We start from the raw sequence: 18,516 nt of genomic DNA, 5'->3' as shown, positions 1-18,516 counted from the left end.
GTACAACTGTTTTTAGAAGTATGCAGGCATACCATTTCTTCCAGGTTGTGAGATACAAGATCCAAATATGCATATTTTAGGTAAAGAAATGACACTTTAAAAAGTGGTCATGTCTAGAAAAGTACTTTGTTCTAACTTCCCAGAATAATGTTATACAATTGTCTTTCCATAGACTTTCCAGGCTTTCTAATTACTTTCTAATTACAGAACTGTGGGTTCGGGGGGGGGAAAGTAATACATAGCTATCTTTCCAACTGCCTCTTCATCATAGTGTTATAAAAGACATTCTAACGCTTTTATGCAACAGAGATATTCAGACTTGAAAAAAAAAAAAAAAACTAGAAAGCGACCGGTTTTGGAATCTACCACTGAATACCCGGCTTGGGCCAGAGGTCCCACCCCTGGCTGCACCTCAAGGCGTTCAAAAGTGCGAGGACCAAAGGAGGGGAAGAGTGGGTAGCTTTGCATTGTCTTCAATCAGTCATCGTCTGACTTAAGGGCGTGAGGCTACTTCCCTTCAGGGTTGTACAGGAACACGACACATTCAACGAGCGTGACCTGGTGCCCCCAGCGGATTCAAACTAGTACTGCCCCATCAAGCAAGCGGGGCCCAAAAGTTTAAGAGTAGATTCCACTAGGAAGTTTTTGACCCGCAGTCGCTCTCCTGGAGGAGGGGCGATGTGCCAACAGCTGGCAAAGTTGGGGACCTTTTTGGTTGCTGGGCATCTAGAGGGTGGAGGCCACGGGTGCTGCTGAGCATCCTACAATGCGCAGGGCAACCCCCCACCCCCAGCACCATCCGGCCCGACGGCAACAGTGCGGGGCGTGAGGTCCAGGGTCTTTGAGGAGGAGCCGGTCCAAGAGCCCTCTCTAACTCCACGGTCCGCGGGGCATCCGGCCGCTGCGTCTATCTCCCTGACCCGCGCTTGGTCTTTCACCTTACCTCAAACGCGTCCTCAGGCGCTCACGGCTGGCCGCGTCTCCTCAGGCGCGGGTGGAAGGTGCGCAGCCGCCCAGAGCCTTTCGGGAGCACGTGCCCACAGCCATCAGCCGGCGACGCCTTCCGCGCTCAAGCTTTGTTACGCGGGGCGTGCTCTGCATCACTTCCGCAACCCCCCGCGGGCCCCGCCCCCAGCGCGTCCGTAACCCAGGGCAACTGTCGCCGTCGCCTGCCGGCGGGGACTTATCTGTCCCGGAACCTTCCATCCCGTGGGGCCCACAGAAGGGTGTAAGCGGCCGCGGCCGCTTCCCCGCCTCCGGGGCAAGGCCCCAGACCACTCCACAGGCGGCAGGGCGACAGGGCCAGCCCGGCTCGAAAGGAAGCTGCCCTCCGAGGCGGGGAGGCAAAAGCGCGAGGTAGCGAGGGCCGGGGCTGGAAAAAGAGTGGGCGGGTCCTACGGAGGAGCGGCGAGGAATGGGTGGGGTAGTGGGAGGAGCTTTTGAAAGGGCGGAGCCCTGCGGGGGAGGAGCCAAGGGAGGAAGGGGAGGGGCTCGTGAGCAAGGGGAGACGTTTTGCTGGAGAGGACAGCTCTTGAAAGAAGGGTAGGCCTCTTTTTTGGCACGGCAGGAGCTGCTGGATGAAGAGGAGGAAGAAGGATCTTGGAAGAAGGGAAGGAACCTGGGGGAAGGGGAGGGGCTATTCTAGGAAAGCGAAGAGCCAGGTGTGAAGCGCCTGGGCTTTAGGAGCAACAGGTGGAGTGTGTGTGTTTGATGAGTTGAGCTTTCATGTAGACTGGTAAGCTGTGTTGACAGCTAAGAAGACACGCGTTGCTTTACTATTTTGTTACCAGAGCTAGGCACCTAATAGGCACTTAGTGAGTAAATGGGTGTGAGTGGGAAGAGCGGAAGGGTCAGAGACTGGGACTGCAGTAAAAAAGGTCTGATCCGGAGGGATGGTTGTATAAATCACGCTCTTAGGATTCCTTCTATGGGTCATCAAAGCTGCTGTGCTCTCTGGGCACGTAATAAGCATAAGGCACAGATAATTAACTTGGAGAGATAAGATTTATTCTCCTGAAAATGTGAACAAACTGTGCAAGTTGAGTGGTACATGTGCTTAACTTTGAGGCAAAGATTCGACTCCCTGCCGAGTTGTTCCAAAACTGTAAATTAGGTTGAAGTCTTCATATCATTTTCCTTTAGAAACTATATTACCAGTGAACAGCATGCCCAAGACAGTCTTCAAGATTTATTTAACCACTTCATATGACTCAAGCTTAGCTCTCTATTAAGAAACTTCGGTTCCACCATAGGTAATGGTGTTTCTATTCATTGATTTCTTCACTCAGCATACGTTTTTAAGGATCCATAGAGCCATCCATTCAGAATTCCAATTGAGACTGCCAGAAGCCCATCTTTCCCAGTCTGAAATTCTGACATAGATTCAAGATTCCTTTAAACCTGAAACTTCCAGGAAGATGGGGGGAGGGTATAGGGCATGGTGTAGAGCCAGGGAGGTGGCAAGGAGTTTTAAAGGATCATAGCTTGCTTTTGACTTAAATATCCTGAGCTTTTCACCTCTCCTGGCCCATCAACACCCCCCCCCCCCGCTTATTAGCTACCTGGGAATGTGTCAACCAGGTATAGGAATCTAGAGTAAGGCATTTGGAATCTGACTTTTTATATAAGCAATGGCAAATAGGTGGCACGTGTATTACCACTCTTTATTCTCTGGCAGACATCATTAATCAACCACAGAAGTCTTTCCTGAAGTGGCTGTCTTAACATCCTTCTCAACACAACACTCTAGTTGTGTTGGGACTATTTGGAACCAACAATGTGGAACACATTCTTCATCCCTAACATAGAGAGTAAATATTTTAAAAATTAATAGACATCAATGTAAATGTAAATTTCTATGACTCTTGGTAGTCCTTTTTTAAAAAAATGAAGTTTACCTAAACCAATGGATCAAGAATTCTGTAGATGAGATTTATATGCATAGGCCAGATAATTGTATAGTGAAGTGAATTTGCAGCCAGTTGGTAATTAATAAATGCCCTAGTACAAAGCATATCCACATGGCATTGTCCTTTACCCTCTCCTTGCCAACATTTTATCAGTGACTTAGATGAAGTTACAGGAGGTATGCCCATCAAATCCAAGTCTTTTTTTTTTTAAGATTTTATTTATTTATGTGACAGAGAGACAGCCAGTGAGAGAGAACACAGCAGGGGAGTGGGAGAGGAAGAAGCAGGCTCCCAGCGGAGGAGCCCGATGTGGGACTCGATCCCAGAATGCCGGAATCACGCCCTGAGCGGAAGGCAGACGCTTAACGACTGTGCTACCCAGGCGCCCCTGAATAAACAAATATCTTTTTTTTTTTTTAAAGATTTTATTTATTTATTTGACAGAGATAGAGACAGCCAGTGAGAGAGGGAACACAAGCAGGGGGAGTGGGAGAGGAAGAAGCAGGCTCATAGCAGAGGAGCCCGATGTGGGGCTCGATCCCAGAATGCCGGGATCACGCCCTGAGCCGAAGGCAGACGGTTAACCGCTGTGCCACCCAGGCGCCCCTGAATAAACAAATATCTTAACAGAAGTTCCACAGTCAGCTAGTAACAATGACTAATTTTCATTCCCACCTAGACGTTAGTTGATTAAAGTTTTCTGTTATATCAAGTTTGATCATTCTAATTTTGATTATAATTCTTTTTTCCTTATTACATTTAAAGATTTTATTTTTATTTAATTATTTGAGAGAGAGGAGAGAGAGAGAAAGTGAGAGTGTAAGCACGAGTGGGGGGAGGGGCAGAGGGACAAGCAGACTCCCCACAGAGCCAGGAGCCTGATGCTGGGGCATGGGGTAGTAGGGGGTCCCTTGATCCCAGGACCCTGAGATCATGACCTGAGCCAAAGGCAGACACTTAACCAACTGAGCCACCCAGGTGCCCCACCTTATTACATTTAAAAAATGATGATTAGATCAAAAATTAGTTCCTTACCACTGTAGATATAGTGGCCTCAAAAGCATTTTCCACAAACCATTTTATATCACATCGCATAGTAAATAAGTATGTCTAGTGTTTTTATTTTCCTACCTATTATGAGTATTCAGCCTATCCCAAAGCTCCGTTTTTTTATGGGTGGATCCTTGAGCTTGATTTCATATTTTACTAGTAGAAGGAAGCCAAAGTGCAATTCTCTTCTTAGCTATATATTAGTCTCTATGCATCTCTTCTTCTTCTTTTTTTTTTAAAGATGTTATTTACTTACTTGAGAGGGAGAGTACAAGAGTAGGGGGAGAGGCACAAGCAGTGGGAGGGGCAAAGGGAGAAGCAGACTCCCCTCTGAGCAGGGAGCCCAACTCTTGTCCTTGATCCCAGGACCCTGAGATCATGACCCTGAGATCATGACCTGGGGTGAAGGCAGATGCTATTGACTGAGCCACCCAAGTGCCCATCTATGCATCTTTCTTTTCTTTCTTTCTTTTTTTTTTTTTTAGGGTTAGGGTCTTAAAGTGGGAAGGAATGGCCAAACTGTGGGGTGTCAGAGTCAGATTGGCAAGTATCTAAGCGGGTTGGAATGATGGTCCAAACCAACAAGAGGAAATTTTAGAAAGATCTGATCCATTCAGAGGTCTATATCTAGTGAAAAAAAAGAAGAACAAAATTTTAAAAGAAAATTAACAGCATGGATATGGAGTGAAGAAGACAGGGATTATTAACAACTCATGTGGAAAAAAATGTAGAAGTTATAGTTGACCTCCAGCTCAGTGTTAATCAAGATTGGGATATAGCTTTTTAAACATGTAGCAATCTTTGTTCAATTAATAGGTGTAGATTTCAGATCAAAGGGAGTCAGATTTCAAAATAAACATTTCTAGACAGACCACATTTGAAATATTACCCTCATTTCCAGGTACTATATTTTAAAGACATTGACAGGCAAATGTGCATTCTCAAGATGAGGGAATTTGAGATTCTCTTCTGAAGAATAATAGCTGTCTTCAGTTATTTTCAGTATTATCATGTTGCTTTTGGGAGGAACACCAGGAACTGAGGAGCATAAGTTTCAGGGTTGCAGATGTCATTCTAATCTTTAGAGCTATCAATGGAATGAAACAAGATTCTTGTAAAGTAATGAGCTCTCAGTTGTATGATTGTAAAGCTCTCTAGAAGTCAAGAAGTGGAATAGCATGACCTACTGATTTACTTCAAATCTGTAAACTACGCATAATTTTACTATCAGGAAATACGACTATTACATCCATACAGATGTCTGCACTTCAACGTAAAAGTAAGAATGCATACAATTTGTAAGAAATCACGTATCCACTCTTTTAGTTGATCTTTGATTGCTTCTTGTATACTTCCTTTTTTTTAAAAAAAAAAGATTTTATTTATTTAACAGAGAGAGACAGCCAGCGAGAGAGGGAACGCAAGCAGGGGGAATGGGAGAGGAAGAAGCAGGCTCCCAGCAGAGGAGCCCGAAGTGGGACTCGATCCCGGAACGCCGGGATCACACCCTGAGCCGAAGGCAGATGCTTAACAACTGCGCCACCCAGGCACCCCTGCTTCTTGTATACTTCTCTTTGTCATCTCTTACATGAACTGGAAGACAAGAAGGGACAATACAACTTGAAGGCATGGTTATTGGAGAAAAATTTTAAATTAAGACTGTTCTTTCCACTAACTGAATTCTTTTTTTTTTCCTAATTAGGAAAAGACCACCAACATTCTATTTTAGCAGTGAAGCATCTTGATGCAGCTTGAACACCAGGGTTCCAGAGGAACACCTAGCAATCTGGTATGCAATGATCTGGCCATTTGACTAAGAATACTATGTTTACTGACTTCAGAGCTGATTCTTAGTTTTTGGTCATAAGGAGTCAATATTGTTCCCATGATCCTCCATTAAATGAATAAAGTACTTATAAAATGCAGTATTTATTAAAAAAACATGTAAAGTGCTTATAACAATGCCTGGCGCATAGTAAAAGCTGTTACACAGCTCTTTTATTATTTCATATTATTGTTACCTGTGTTTCTTTTGGCCCTTTGGAATATAATATGACTGGAACTTCTTCTGGCACCCTCATTGGGTCCAACTTCTATTGATGCAAAACAGGGGCTTTGCCAATACCTCGTCTTTGGCCTCTTCTCTTTGTCTGTCTCGATAGAGATAATATTGTCTTCCTCTCAGATTTCACATGTTCTCATGACATGTGAGAAATAGTTGAAGTTGCTGGAGATGGTTACCCTGACAGAGAGAAGAGTAGTGAACCTTTTCATCCTTTTCATAGGGCCATTGGGGAGCTGAGGCAACGGTCCATCTTCAGATCAATGATTCTTCAACCCTTTGCAGTGACAGACAGCTTTGTACCTCTGATGCATGCCTGAGCATTTTCCAAGGTGTCCTAGATCTCCTGAAGTCCATCTGTGAATGGGGAGCCTTCCCATCACAGAGTCTTGCTCTGGAGGGCAAAATGAGGACACAAGGATGGAGGATATTGAGAGGGCAGGAAAACCTGTATTGGGGTCAATATAAGGAAGATCTTCATAACCGCTCTGCTGGATCATACAGTCATGTAGGGTGCTTTTGAAGGCAGTGATGGCCAGACTTTGCCCAGACCAATAAGAATCAGAATCTCTGTGGATAGGCTGTTGGGCATCATGATTCTAAGGTGCAGCCAAGTTTGAGAACCAGGAAATTAGACCCATTGAAACAGGCTCTCTAAGTAATGAGCGCCTTGCCAGCAGAGATACTTCGAGCACAGAACTTTTTTCTTGTTCATTTGAATACTCTGGCTATACTTAATCTCTCCTAAAGAGTATATAAACCTCATGTGCACATTTATTTTCTTATTTAAATGAACGGCTTTGCTTTTGATTCTTTAGTTTTCTCCTTTTGAACTGTACACTTGTTAAGTCTTTGGGCTTCTGTGGTACAAATGTGTTTGTAATTCAGAAGGAGACACGACTGAGTCAGGAGCTTCTTTGGCCTGAGCAGTGACTGAAGTGAAATTTCACAAGATGAAAGGATCAGGTTGCTTTGCACAATCTGGTCCTTAATCATGCTTTTGTTTGTAAACAGAATAGCACTTCTGGTTTTTAGCCACTTCTAATATAATTTTTTTTCCTTTCAGATTTCATTAATTTCCTCTGATGTCATATTGGAAAAGATTAGGATGTCCAAAGATATTTGACCTTCCATAGGTAAATGGACTTTATTAGCATCAAAATGCCACTTTAAGCCTATGTGAAAAAGCCAAAATGGTAACTAAACAGGTATTGTCATAAGAAGCTATTGATCTCTACCTCAACAGAAAATTTAATAAGTGGGTTTCTGACAGGGATCACTAGGGTGAGAGAAAGCAAAGTGCGTGGTTCCCAGTCGCCTCTGTGTCATTACAAGCAAGGAATCCTCAAGAAGGCCCTGGCTGTTCATCAGCATGCCGCTGGACTATTGAAGGTCGCTGCCTACACCCTGGGATTCATCTCTGCAGCTTGTGGGGTGACCAGGAGTAGCCTCTGTCTGTAGGAGGGCACTATACTCATACCCATCTTTGAGATGAGCAAACAGACCCAGAAAAGTAACTTGCCCAAGGTCATATAGCTACTGATAGGATTGGAGCCCTGGCTGTTTGGCAACCAAGTCTGTGCTCCTGATCAGGATGATAACTTTCCATGGGTGGTTCAGTGGGTTAAGCATCTGACCCTCAATTTCAGCTCAGGTCTTGATCTCAGGGTCGTGAGTCCAAGCCCTGCGGAAAAAAAAAAAGGGATGACAACTTTTGTAACTCTTTGACTGATTATAAATGCCAAGCTCCATTTTCCAATCTGGAAAAATGTCAGTTAAGGATAGAAATTACCACTCTCATCCTCACTGTCACTGGTACCATTGCCACCAAATATGGTACTAGTGTGCTAGGGCTGCCTTGACATAGGACCACAGACTGGGCGGCTTAAAGAACAGAAATGTATTGCTTCACAGTTCTGGAAGCTGGAAGTCCAAAATCAAGGTGTCTGCAGGGTTGGTTTCTTCCGAGGGTCATGAGGGAAGGACCTACTCCAGGCCCCTCTCTGTGGCTTTCAGGCTTCTCCCTGGGCCTCTTCACATGGCCTCCCTCTCTACGTGTCTGTGTCCATTTTCATAAGGACTCAGTCATGCAGGGTGGATTAGGATGGGCAGACCAGCCAGAGTTGCCAGGAAGGGAAAGAAGGGAAAGTGGCTAGGTCACACATGCCCACCATAGTTCCCATGGTGTTAGCACAGTAGCGTCTGGACTTTTTTGGAATGGAGGGCAGGGGTGTTTAAACCTATCTTCCTTGCTGTGCTCTACCCTGTCACGAGGGATAGAGCCTCTGCTAACATCCTCCTATCCTCTTTTCTTCAATCCCAACTTTGGTCTTCAATTAAATCTATTAGTCTTTCCAATTAGCTGTGTCTTTTATCATATCAATATCCAGCAATGGATGGTTTTGTAATATTTCTTTCAGTCTATTCTGGAATGTGTCTTGATGTTATTTTGCCTGAGTTATTGATTCAGTTTTTAAGAAATGAATATTAAAAACTAAGTTCAGCCTGCTTTTCATGCTATAGGAAGACGATGTTAAAAACCTTCAGCCACAATCACAGTAATGGATCTCTGTCAGAAAAATGAGACTGAGACAGAAAATAGTGAAAATAATGAAATTCAAAGCCCAGAAGAAACAGAATTAACCTATACTTGCCCAGATGAAAGAAGTGAAAAGAATCATGTTTATTGTCTTCTCAATATCAGTGACATTACACTTGAACAAGATGAAAAAGCCAATGAGTTTGTCATTGGAACTGGATGGGAAGAAGCAGTGAGTATCTCCTTGACTGAGGTGTCTCATGCATCTGTCTTTTGATGTAGGCCTTTCCTTTTACTTTTGCCAAAAATAGTTATTACCAAAAAATGTATAAGCAATGAAATATAGAAATCTTACGAATACAGGTAAAATACAAATAATGGTAAGAGCAGTACCTTTTATTGGGTATTTGTGGCCAGTTAGTGTTGGCAAGCACAGGACTAAATGCTTTCCATACATCACTTCATTCAACCTCTCAACAGTCCTATGAGGCAGTTATTATGAACAGCCTCAGTTTTCAGACAAGGAAAATGAGGCACCCAAAACGTGAAAGAGTCTGCCAAAGATCACCCAGCCAGTGGCCAAGGCAGGGCTTGAATCCAGCTCTTCTGGACTCCAGAACCCAAGCTCCTTAACTGCTGTGCTAAGCTCCCCAAGAGACCTGGGATTTCTGTCCTAGTGGTACCACTCAGAGTCCCATGGGTTTATTCTTAAACTATTTTAGAATAGAATCCTAAATTTAGAACTGTAAGGAAATTTGGTCTAATACAGTGATTCTTAGGTGATGGCTTGGCAATGTCCCACAACTGGGGATGAGGGGAAGGGGATGCTACTGACATCCCCTGGATAGAGGCCAAGGTGCTGCTGCACACCCTACAGTACCCAGGACAGCCCCCACCACAAGGAATGACCCAGTGCTGTCTTAGTTCAGGGCTGCTATAACAGAATACCATAGATTGGGGGCAGACGCAACAGACGTTTAATTCTCACAGTCCGGAGGGTGGACATCCAAGATCGGGGTGCCAGCATGGTTGGGTTCTGGTGGGGGAACCTCTTCCTGTTTTGTGCTCACATGGTCCTCAGTGGTGCAAGTAGATCCCTTATCTCCACCTCCTCTTATAAGGGCACTGATACCATTTTGAGGGCCCCACCCTCTTGACTTCATTAACCCTAATAACCTCCAAAGGCCCCCACCTCCAAATCCAACACTTTGGGGATTTGGGCTTCAACAGAGGAATTTGGGGGGACACAGTCATGCAATCCATAACATGCCCTAAATGTCAGTGGTGCTGAGGTCGAGGAAACCTGATCTAATTGGTTTATTTTATAAATATGGAAACTGAGGCCAAGACATGGCAGACCAACTCCCCTAAGTCCACTTGACAGTTGAAGAAGGAGTTGGGTCTTCAGGACCCTCCTCTTGTTCTCTCTCTGTGGTACCGCCCCACCCCCGCCTGGTGGACCCACAGGTTCATGACAACTAAGTCAGGGTTATAGACAGTTCTATTTGAGGATTTAAAACTTTCCAAGTTTAGAAGGTTCGGTTTACTATGGAAAGTAATGACTGAAATGTATCTATCCAAGGGCTGTTGGAAAAGAATTTTGTATTAATTGGAAGATATGCCACATGTGCCCCGTGCTGGGAGTATGTTTGTGCTCACAGTCTGTCGAGGATATTCGTGCCATGCCATCTCCTCCTGCCTGCTGCCTGTTGCTCTTCACTCTCTGCCTAACAGCCCTCCCTGGCTTCTCAGGCGACCTTGTCCCACGAAGGGTATCAGAGGCCTGTCCAGCCAAAACCAGCTTCCTGCCCTGGCTTGGGGCCCTTGATACTTCCTGTGCTGGTGCCAGGGACCCGTGGGCCAGCATTTAAATGAGGACAGAGAACACTTTGCTGGTAGCAGTTAGTGAGAACTTCCTATGTTTGCAGAGCCAAGGGACCTCTCAGGATGGGTTGCCTCAGGGCTGTATGTTTTTGACCCAGACCAACCCAACCAACATTTAGCTTACTCGGGACAGCCCACCTGTGAGAATCAAAAGAGCCAGGCATCATTGACCCCCTTCTCTGCCAGGCCACCAGAACACGCTGGAGATACAGATCCTCTGTAGCAGCTTCAACCCAAGGCTCACCTGGGCTGTTTTTAAAACCACCCGCCCAAGTCCATCTTGTGAGTATTGACTTAGTAGGTCGCGGTGGGGCTCAGGAATCTGGATTTTTAAGAGCAGTCCAGATGAGTCTTAGGGTCAAGCCAGTAGAGAACATTTGTTCACTCATCAGGTGCACCTGTTTAATAGATTAAATAGAACATCTGTAAACACCTGTAGAAAGATTAAATTTCCAGAATTTAGGTTTCCCTCAATAAGTATCCAGGTGAGTAAAAGGTGGCTTGCTACATAAGCATAACCAGCAGACAAATCGCCCCTTGTCTGGCTGGAGGAGGATGCAGGAGGGGTGCTCGGGGGTGGTGGGAGAGTGCAGGAGGGGCATTTGGGGGTACAGGACTTGTCTCATTACAGCTGAAGCCACCTTTGGTAGAGAGGCCAGTTAGCCTGAGGATCTGTTAGCTAATGTGCTAGGTCCCTTCTCTGCAAAAGCTGGAAAATCACCTGGGAAGTCAGGTCTGAAGCAAGCAATGTGGTCGTCTTGAAGACCCAGCACCAACTCAGCAGCACACAAAGGGACAGGGTTCCAGAACAGAAGCCAGAAGAGTAGGCTGGGAGAGGTGTCCTTAAGCTGTCTCAAGAGTGCAGCGCAGGGCAGCGACCTTACAGCCCCCATATATACTTGCCATCTAAGAATTAGAATTTAATTATTCAAAAGAAAATGGGGATTTTTTTTGGTTGGAATATATTTGAGGTATCAGTGTGGCTTTGGTAAGGGCTACTAGGACTTTGGAATAAGAAAGATCAGGTTCAGATTCACCACTTACAGGCAGCTAACATTGGGGAGGGCTCCTGTCCCCTAGCTCCAAGTTCCTCATCTGCAAATTCCGGCCAGAGGGGTGTATGAGGAGGACAGGAATGCCGGGATTCAGTGTCGGGCACTTACTAGACTTTTTGAAAAAGTGATGCTTCACACTTCAGAATTTGGGGAGCTGAGCACGTGCAGTGAGAGGGTGCAGAGGTCAGGAGGGAACGATGGTAAAGGGATGTTTTTGGGGAAGATGACCAGAGCCTGGCCGTGTGGTCAGGCCCAGGAGACACTGTGCTCCTCACAGCCTCTCCTTGTCGCCTGCGTGGGAGTGCACAGACCTTCTGAATGTGCCAGTACTTTGCCATTGGCTGTAATAACATTTTGAATGGCGGTTTCCACATATGTATACTGGGCATCAGAGTACCTGAATTATAGTGCTGTGGCATGGGTTAAATGAATGAATGCCAATACCAATGGATCCTTAGCTCAGTGCCTACAACATAGTAAAAACATGGGAACTATGTTTGCTTTTTTTTTTTTTTTTACACATAAGGTTGCCAGATTTAGCAAATGAAGACACAGGATGCCCGGTTAAATTTGAATTTCGGTAAACAGTACCTAGTATGTTTAGTGTTAAGTATGTCTCGCCTGTATTTTTATCTGGCAATTCTATTTAATGGTGACATCTGTGGCAAGCTCAGCCAGGGCACTCTGGGCGTGGACGGATGGGGGGGGCAGGTGGTGCAGGGGTGCCGGGGTACACTGACTCCAGGACCTGCTTCTGCTCATTGTGTCTCCCTCCAGCCCCACCACACAGCAGTCTTCCAGGGTTTGATGACAGAGCCTGGTAAGGAGACAAGTACGAACAGTTTTGATTTTAAGAGTCCTAACTTTATTTTAATGTGCATCTGAAAACAGAGTCAGCACACCAAGATGGCCATTTACAAATATTTTTGCTTAGTATTTTAGTATTAAATCCAGTGGCTAGTATTTCAGATTAACAAATACTGTTACAAGTGTTATTACTTAGTATGAGACTAAAATAGTATTAAAATTAAAGAAAAGGGTGAGTCAATTTTAAGAAAAATATCAGTTCATATAGGATGGCCAAAATGGGGATGTGACCGTAGCTGGGGCAGCTAGAGTTTGAGCAGCTCTGCTGGGAGTAACATGCTGCTTTATTTGCAGGTCCAAGGCTGGGGAAGGACTTCTCCAACTGCCTGCATCTGGCCCAGGAAGAAGCTTAAAAAGGCGAGGGTGGGAGAAAGTGCCAGCAGCTGCTTACTCTGTGGCAGTCTCTCCCAAGGGAGCGCTGAGGCCAGGCCTCAGGCGGAGGCGGAGAAGTTGGGGTCGTGGGCTCCGGCTGAGGTGGGTCCAGAGAAGAATCAAGGCAGCCCCTCCCAGACTCAGGGGACCCCTCCGGGCCCCACCGCTGCTTCCAGGGAGATTGGCAAGGTCTGCTTTCCCCCCTACAGTCAGGGAAAGAAAAAAAGTCTGCAAATAAAGGAGTTTATTTGGTGCAAGGAAGACTGGGCCACCCCTGAGGCTCTTAGGGGCAAGGACCCCAGAAGGCCCAGCAGAGGGCCCTCCATCTCAGACTCCTTGACTTCCAGGGCCCTTTTAGTTCTACCTCCCCTGAGGGCTTCACCCCCAAACGGCTTGGATGTTCTGGGTAAGAAGAGTAAGAACTTTTTCTTGCAGCCAGAAGAGAAGGTGCTGAGTGTGGAAAAGGATGAGTGTGTGGCTTGTGCATATGCATTGAAAACAGTTGACGGGAAAGGTGAAAAGAGACCCATTGAGGTGGCCAAGCACCCCAAGGTCAATGACACACTGCCTTTCCCTCCCCGGGTGGCCCCGACATCCCTGCTGGCCAGTCTGGAGCGGTGCTGCCTGCACTGGTCCCTCCTGCCTGAGAAAAACCTGGTGTGCCCTCCCAACCCCAGCAACGTGCGCTATCTCGCCACCGTGCAGCTTTTGCAGAAACACGGAGTGCAAAACTACAAGGCCAAATTCAAAGCCAGGGAGCCAAAACCTCCCGTCAACACCCAAAAACGCATTCTCACAGAGGCCAAGCAGGAACACAGGCCCCAAATGTTGGAGACCAAAGTGTTCCCGAGAACTCTCTTGCCGTCCCTTACCGTGAGCAGAGTTGTTATTCCTGTCTCCACTCACAGACTGCTCTGAGCTGCCACAATAGAATTCCTTGGGAATAAGCACTGTTTGAATTCATTCATCCTCTCCCTGTCTCTCTCTCCCGCCCCATCCCACCCTTTCCTTTCTTCTCTTCTTCTGCCATACTCTTCCTGCCTATCTACCCTCCCTTGTCCTTTTTTTGCAGCAGAACCAGAGGAAAATGGACCTCATTGTATGGGTTTTGATTTATTCTCAAAACCCTCATATTTATGTGTCACCTGCTTCTGTTGCTTAGGCATTTACAAAATGCAAAGTGGTAATGCCAGTCTCAGCCTCTGCCTGCCTTATCTCTCCACTCCCCCCAGAAGCCAATGGACGGTGGGGCTCCGAAGGCCCTCCCTCAGTGATGCCCACGTCAGCCCGGAGCCAACTGGCAGGGGCTCTTTCCACCCCACCTCCGTGCCTTAAGCTAAGTGTAAGGGCTTGTTTAGACCAAATTGTTTCCTGATCTTTTGAACCAGGCAAATATCTATCTGTTGCTTTATTTTCTCTTGCAACAAAGATCTGAAACATTGCTTTAGTAGATAATTCCAGCCTGCATCCAGATAAATATCCTTGTGCCCAAGGTGTTATATCCTTATATCCACAGACGTATCATACCCACTACATGCTGCATATCCCAGGGTTTCATATACTTATGTTCTAGCCTCATGCTAGTCTCCATGTCTGCAAAACTTTTAACCACAGCTCTATAAAGTCCATCTTGGGAAGCAGGTTAAGAGTAATTATTTGAAAAAAAAAAAAGTCACTGTGATTATAATTGTCATCCCACATGCTTCCTGCAGCCTTACCTTGCATCTAATATTTGGTAACTCACAACCCCAGACAGACAGTTATGGAATAGGGATGTTAATTTCTCCCTTCTGTGCCTCTTCTTCCCTCATTTTACCCCAATGTGTATTTCCTGAAGTTGTATATAAATTAAACATTTGTAAATGAGTTATATTTTAAGTGCCAAGTGACAATGCTATGTAGAGAAATGCTCTGAAAAACCAGTTTTTAAATATGAATAACCATTTAGCCGCTCTGTAATTACATAGTTAGCATTTGCTTATGGTAGGTTGTACTTGAACTCTGGACTTCCTGTCCCCTAATGATGGGTAGACAGAATATATGACTGTATTTGTTAACATCTGCTTTCCATAACTGGTCTTTGTAATGTCTTTTCTCTTAGTTTAGGTTTTTTATCGTTTTGTGATTTCTATTTACAAAACACCAGAAATGCAGAAATAATGATAGTACAACGGTCATTAAATGTCTATTTTGCCTACTGAGGTTGGACACTTTTTTATACTCTAGAAGCAGTTTTTAGGCTCTGCCCACTTCTTCTCTGAATGAAGAAACCATCTGGATTTTGCCCCGAAGAAGCTCTGATTTCCCACTGTGTCTGGAACATGAGGTGTTGGATCCGGGGCCGTGTGAGGACCCTCCAGCTCTGGCATCCTGCCCACCTAAGTCAGTGGTTCACCAAGCCCCTCTTAGAAACAGCAAGATCATGACTAAGCTCAATATGTAAAACAGGCAAGAGTGTCGATTAGGGTGGAAGCGCGTCTAACAGCATGAGTGAGGGCCAGAGCCCAGGGGTGCTTATGTTTTGGATCTTGAGGCAGTCTGAAAACACTAAGTTAAAACAAAATATTTTTTCTTTTTCTTTTTTAAAAGGATTTTATTTATTTATTTGACAGAGAGAGAGAGAAATAGCACAAGGAGGGAGAGGGAGGCAGAGGGAGAGGGAGAAGCAGACCCCGCAGTGAGCAAGGAGTCCTATGAGGGGCTCGATCCCAGAACCCTGGGATCATGACATGATCTGAAGGCAGACACTTAATCGACTGAGCCACCCAGGTGCCCCCAAAATATTTCTTTCATTAAAAAAACTCTTTAGTTGAGATAAGGGTTATAAATTCCATAGCTTTTGGAGTAAACATAATGATTTAGAATTAAGAGGAGGGCCGGTCTGAACAAAGGAAGGGCCCAAATTTAAAGATGTGTAGTATCCTTTTTGAGCAAATAATTAGTTTGGCCCGCAAAATATTGACTAAGAGGTTTCTCTATGAATAGATGTGAGTGTTCTGTATTTGGCATCTCTTTAGGTAATTTTTCAATTAACCTGATTAAGCCCCTCCAGGATCTTATTTGCATTAGCCTGGGTTTAGCTTGTTTTTTTGTGGATAAAATCACTCTAGGTTTTGCCTGTTTCCATTCAGATTAAATCAGGATGTCCAGACTGGTCTCTGATGTCCAAGTCTAACTAAAGGAAAAATGTATAATAGAATGCAGTCTCCATTAGGGTTCTACGTCACCAACAACACTTTCAGGGGGAAATCCTGCCACTTAAGTGTGTTAAACATGTTATAATGATGGCAACAGCCCTCTTCCTACCTCAGGATAATGGTCTTAGTTAGGGTTTGGATCCTCTAGTCCTCTCTAAACCAAGCGTGGAGGGCTGTGTTTCATCCCTCATTCTATTAGTTTTGGATGTCTCATTAATTAAACTTTCCAAACTCCTATTTTTCTCAAAAAACTTTAAAAATCACCAAGTGGAACTGTGGCAGCACGTGACACAGGGCTCCTGCAGGGCCTGAAGTCACCTTCTGGGCGAGGCCGGGTTGAGGCCTGGGGCTGCTGCTGAGGGTCTGGGTGACGGAAGGGAGGGACTGGAAACCTGGACAGACAGAATGTTTCCTGACAGAGAGGAGGGGTTGGCACTTTCGAAGGGAAAGAGGAAGACTTTAAATCAAAATAAGGCGGACTACATTTGGACAAGTACGCAGGACTTTGGCTACTCAGGGAGACTGTCCCTAATTTTAGTGTTTTTACTCTGGAAGTGGCCCCCTTTTGTGAAATTACCTGTACTTCAAGGACCATGCTATAAAATGATTGGAACCTAGAATCAAATTGGCTTTCACTCTCCCTCCCTCCAAGTTTAAGAGCTTCAGGACCCAGAGAGACCACAGAAGCCTAGCCCATCTCTCTGGGTAACCCCAGGAGGCCAAGACCAAGCTGCACAACTGGAGGAGGCTTCACATTTGGGGTTTTTTGGGGTGTCTGGGTTTGGGTCCAGTGCAACCTTGGTGCTGCAGTTTAGGGGCTACTGAGAAGCAAGGTGGGGGAATAAACAGAGGGGCTCCTGTGGCTATGACCAAGGACATCTCAGGGCAGTCGTTGGTGCCCCAGGGAATACTCTACCACTGTCTGCCAAACTCACTGGGACGCTGGTGCCAGGAGACTCAGTGCCGTGCTCTCTCAGTCCAGACTAAGCTCTGCCCCAAGCTCTACTACCAGCCACACAATACAGTAATGCCTTTGAATTTACAAGGCACTGTTCTAAGAGTTCTAAGCCCCTTCTGGGTATTCTTCTCTTTTTCCTGAGCAAATGCATGAGTGTCAAGGATCATTTTCTCCTTCCTTTGTTCCCAGGGCTGGATAATTCTTCATAGGGACTGTTTTGTAGGATATTTAGCAACATTCCTGGCCTCTATCCACTAGCTGCCAATAGTATCCCTCAGTTGAGAATGAAGAACGCCTCCCGACATTACCAAGTGCCACAACGGCAAAATCAGCCCAGTTGAGAACCAATGCTTTAGGGAATCCAATCCCTGTGTTTGCAGCTTCTCTGACAGTTTTACTTACAGAGCACAAGCCTTGGCACAGGGACAAAGGAAAAGTGGGCGATGTCTGGCTTACCGCATCCTGGAAAGCATAGGTGCTCTGGATCTAAAGCCCTCCGGTGCTCTCAGTTTTGTCTTGGTCCTTCAAGGTCTTCTGGTTGTACCTGCCCAGGTTCCCCTCAGAAGGAAGAGATCACAAGTCTGCTTTTTCTCTGAGACAATCTCGTAATGACAGTAGGCCCACTTAGTGCCCAGAAGAGCTGTCAATATTCCCATATTCGTCTTTCAAGAATGTGCATTATTGCTTTGGCAAGGTTTTCAAGAATATTCTATGATGTTGATATATTTACATGTAATGCCATTGTTCAGAATTCCCTACTGTTTAAGCAATACTCTCAACGTTCACTGCTTATGCTAAATCAGCGTGAGTATTAAGAGATGGCCAACACTGCATACATCACACCTCAGTAGCCACTGGCAAATTGACACATCATACATACATATGAAAATAGTCCTTGTTCCTGATTTAGCTCAAACTACAAACCTTTCTTCCCCGTGTATTTTCTAAAATGAAACAATTTCTCTGCTTATGAAAACTTTGTTAACTTGAAAACATACCATGAACTAGTCGTATTTTTAGTACCACAGGACCGTTAGCAATTTTATTTTAGTCAGCATGTGTTCTGAGGAAAACTAGAAATCAAACATTTAATTTGGGATAAATACCACCAGTTCTGATATTGTTCACGACTCTATGAAGGCTTAGTTTCAATCCTCATGACTGATTTCTCTCATGTAATTTCAGGAAAATGTAATGTCAGAGAGATCCTTATTATGGTAGCTAGAGAACACTAAATCTGAAGACTGACTACTTAAGCACGTTATCTTGTTAGAGAACAGTGATTTAAATGGTTTTAAAATAGAACACATCTTACCAAAAAGGTAAAAAAGAACAAACAGACAGTAGCTTACAATTAATAGCACTAGACTCTCAAATATAGCTAAACAGAAATTGTTCCCACAAACTAAGCCGATATAAATAATCCCGAAAGCATAGTTGGCTAGTTTGGATGGTTTCTTAAAAGTGTACTATAAGGGGTGCCTGGGTGTCTCAGTCAGTTAAATGTCTGACTCTTGATTTTGGCTCGGGGTCATGACTTTGGGGTCCCGGAATCAAGCCCTGTGTAGGGCTCAGCGGAGTCCCTCCCTCTCCCTCTGTGTCCCTCCCCACCTACCCCCCCCC

The 18,516-nt window shown here is 45.1% G+C and overlaps 1 protein-coding gene and 1 long non-coding RNA gene across 5 annotated transcripts in view; one reads left to right on the top strand and one right to left on the bottom strand.

The window, feature by feature from the left end:
- LOC117804583 overlaps nt 1-1,059 on the bottom strand; it is a 93,467-nt gene extending 92,408 nt beyond the window's left edge. For both annotated transcript variants that reach the window (XR_004629112.1, XR_004629113.1), the window contains exon 1: nt 944-1,059. This is a non-coding gene — a long non-coding RNA (uncharacterized LOC117804583). The remainder of the gene's footprint in view (nt 1-943) is intronic.
- Nucleotides 1,060-1,224: 165 nt separating this feature from the next.
- Nucleotides 1,225-14,927, top strand: C12H16orf46 (chromosome 12 C16orf46 homolog). 3 transcript variants are annotated; one of them, XM_002917716.4, is made up of 5 exons: nt 1,225-1,356; nt 5,662-5,748; nt 7,088-7,157; nt 8,545-8,792; nt 12,661-14,927. In XM_002917716.4, exons 4-5 carry the CDS (start codon nt 8,583-8,585, stop codon nt 13,654-13,656), a joined length of 1,206 nt encoding a protein of 401 aa, XP_002917762.1. In that variant the 5' UTR covers nt 1,225-1,356; nt 5,662-5,748; nt 7,088-7,157; nt 8,545-8,582; the 3' UTR covers nt 13,657-14,927. The 3 variants fall into 3 exon arrangements, with proteins under 3 accessions (XP_002917762.1, XP_019653600.1, XP_019653601.1); XM_019798041.2 differs by lacking the exon at nt 1,225-1,356 and adding an exon at nt 1,402-1,542; XM_019798042.2 differs by lacking the exon at nt 1,225-1,356 and adding an exon at nt 4,403-5,238.
- The last annotated feature ends 3,589 nt before the right edge of the window (nt 14,928-18,516 follow it).

Source organism: Ailuropoda melanoleuca, chromosome 12 (assembly GCF_002007445.2).
Source record: "Ailuropoda melanoleuca isolate Jingjing chromosome 12, ASM200744v2, whole genome shotgun sequence".
In the NCBI taxonomy this organism is placed as follows: Eukaryota; Metazoa; Chordata; class Mammalia; order Carnivora; family Ursidae; genus Ailuropoda; species Ailuropoda melanoleuca.
Note: the sequence above shows the minus strand (reverse complement) of the source record. Positions and strands in the feature narration are given on the sequence as shown.

Coding starts and splice junctions, on each gene's coding strand:
- C12H16orf46 (XM_002917716.4), top strand. CDS start 8,583: ATGGATCTCTGTCAGAAAAATGAGACTGAGACAGAAAATAGTGAAAAT. Junction 8,793..12,660: donor GAACTGGATGGGAAGAAGCA/GTGAGTATCTCC, acceptor CTTTATTTGCAG/GTCCAAGGCTGGGGAAGGAC.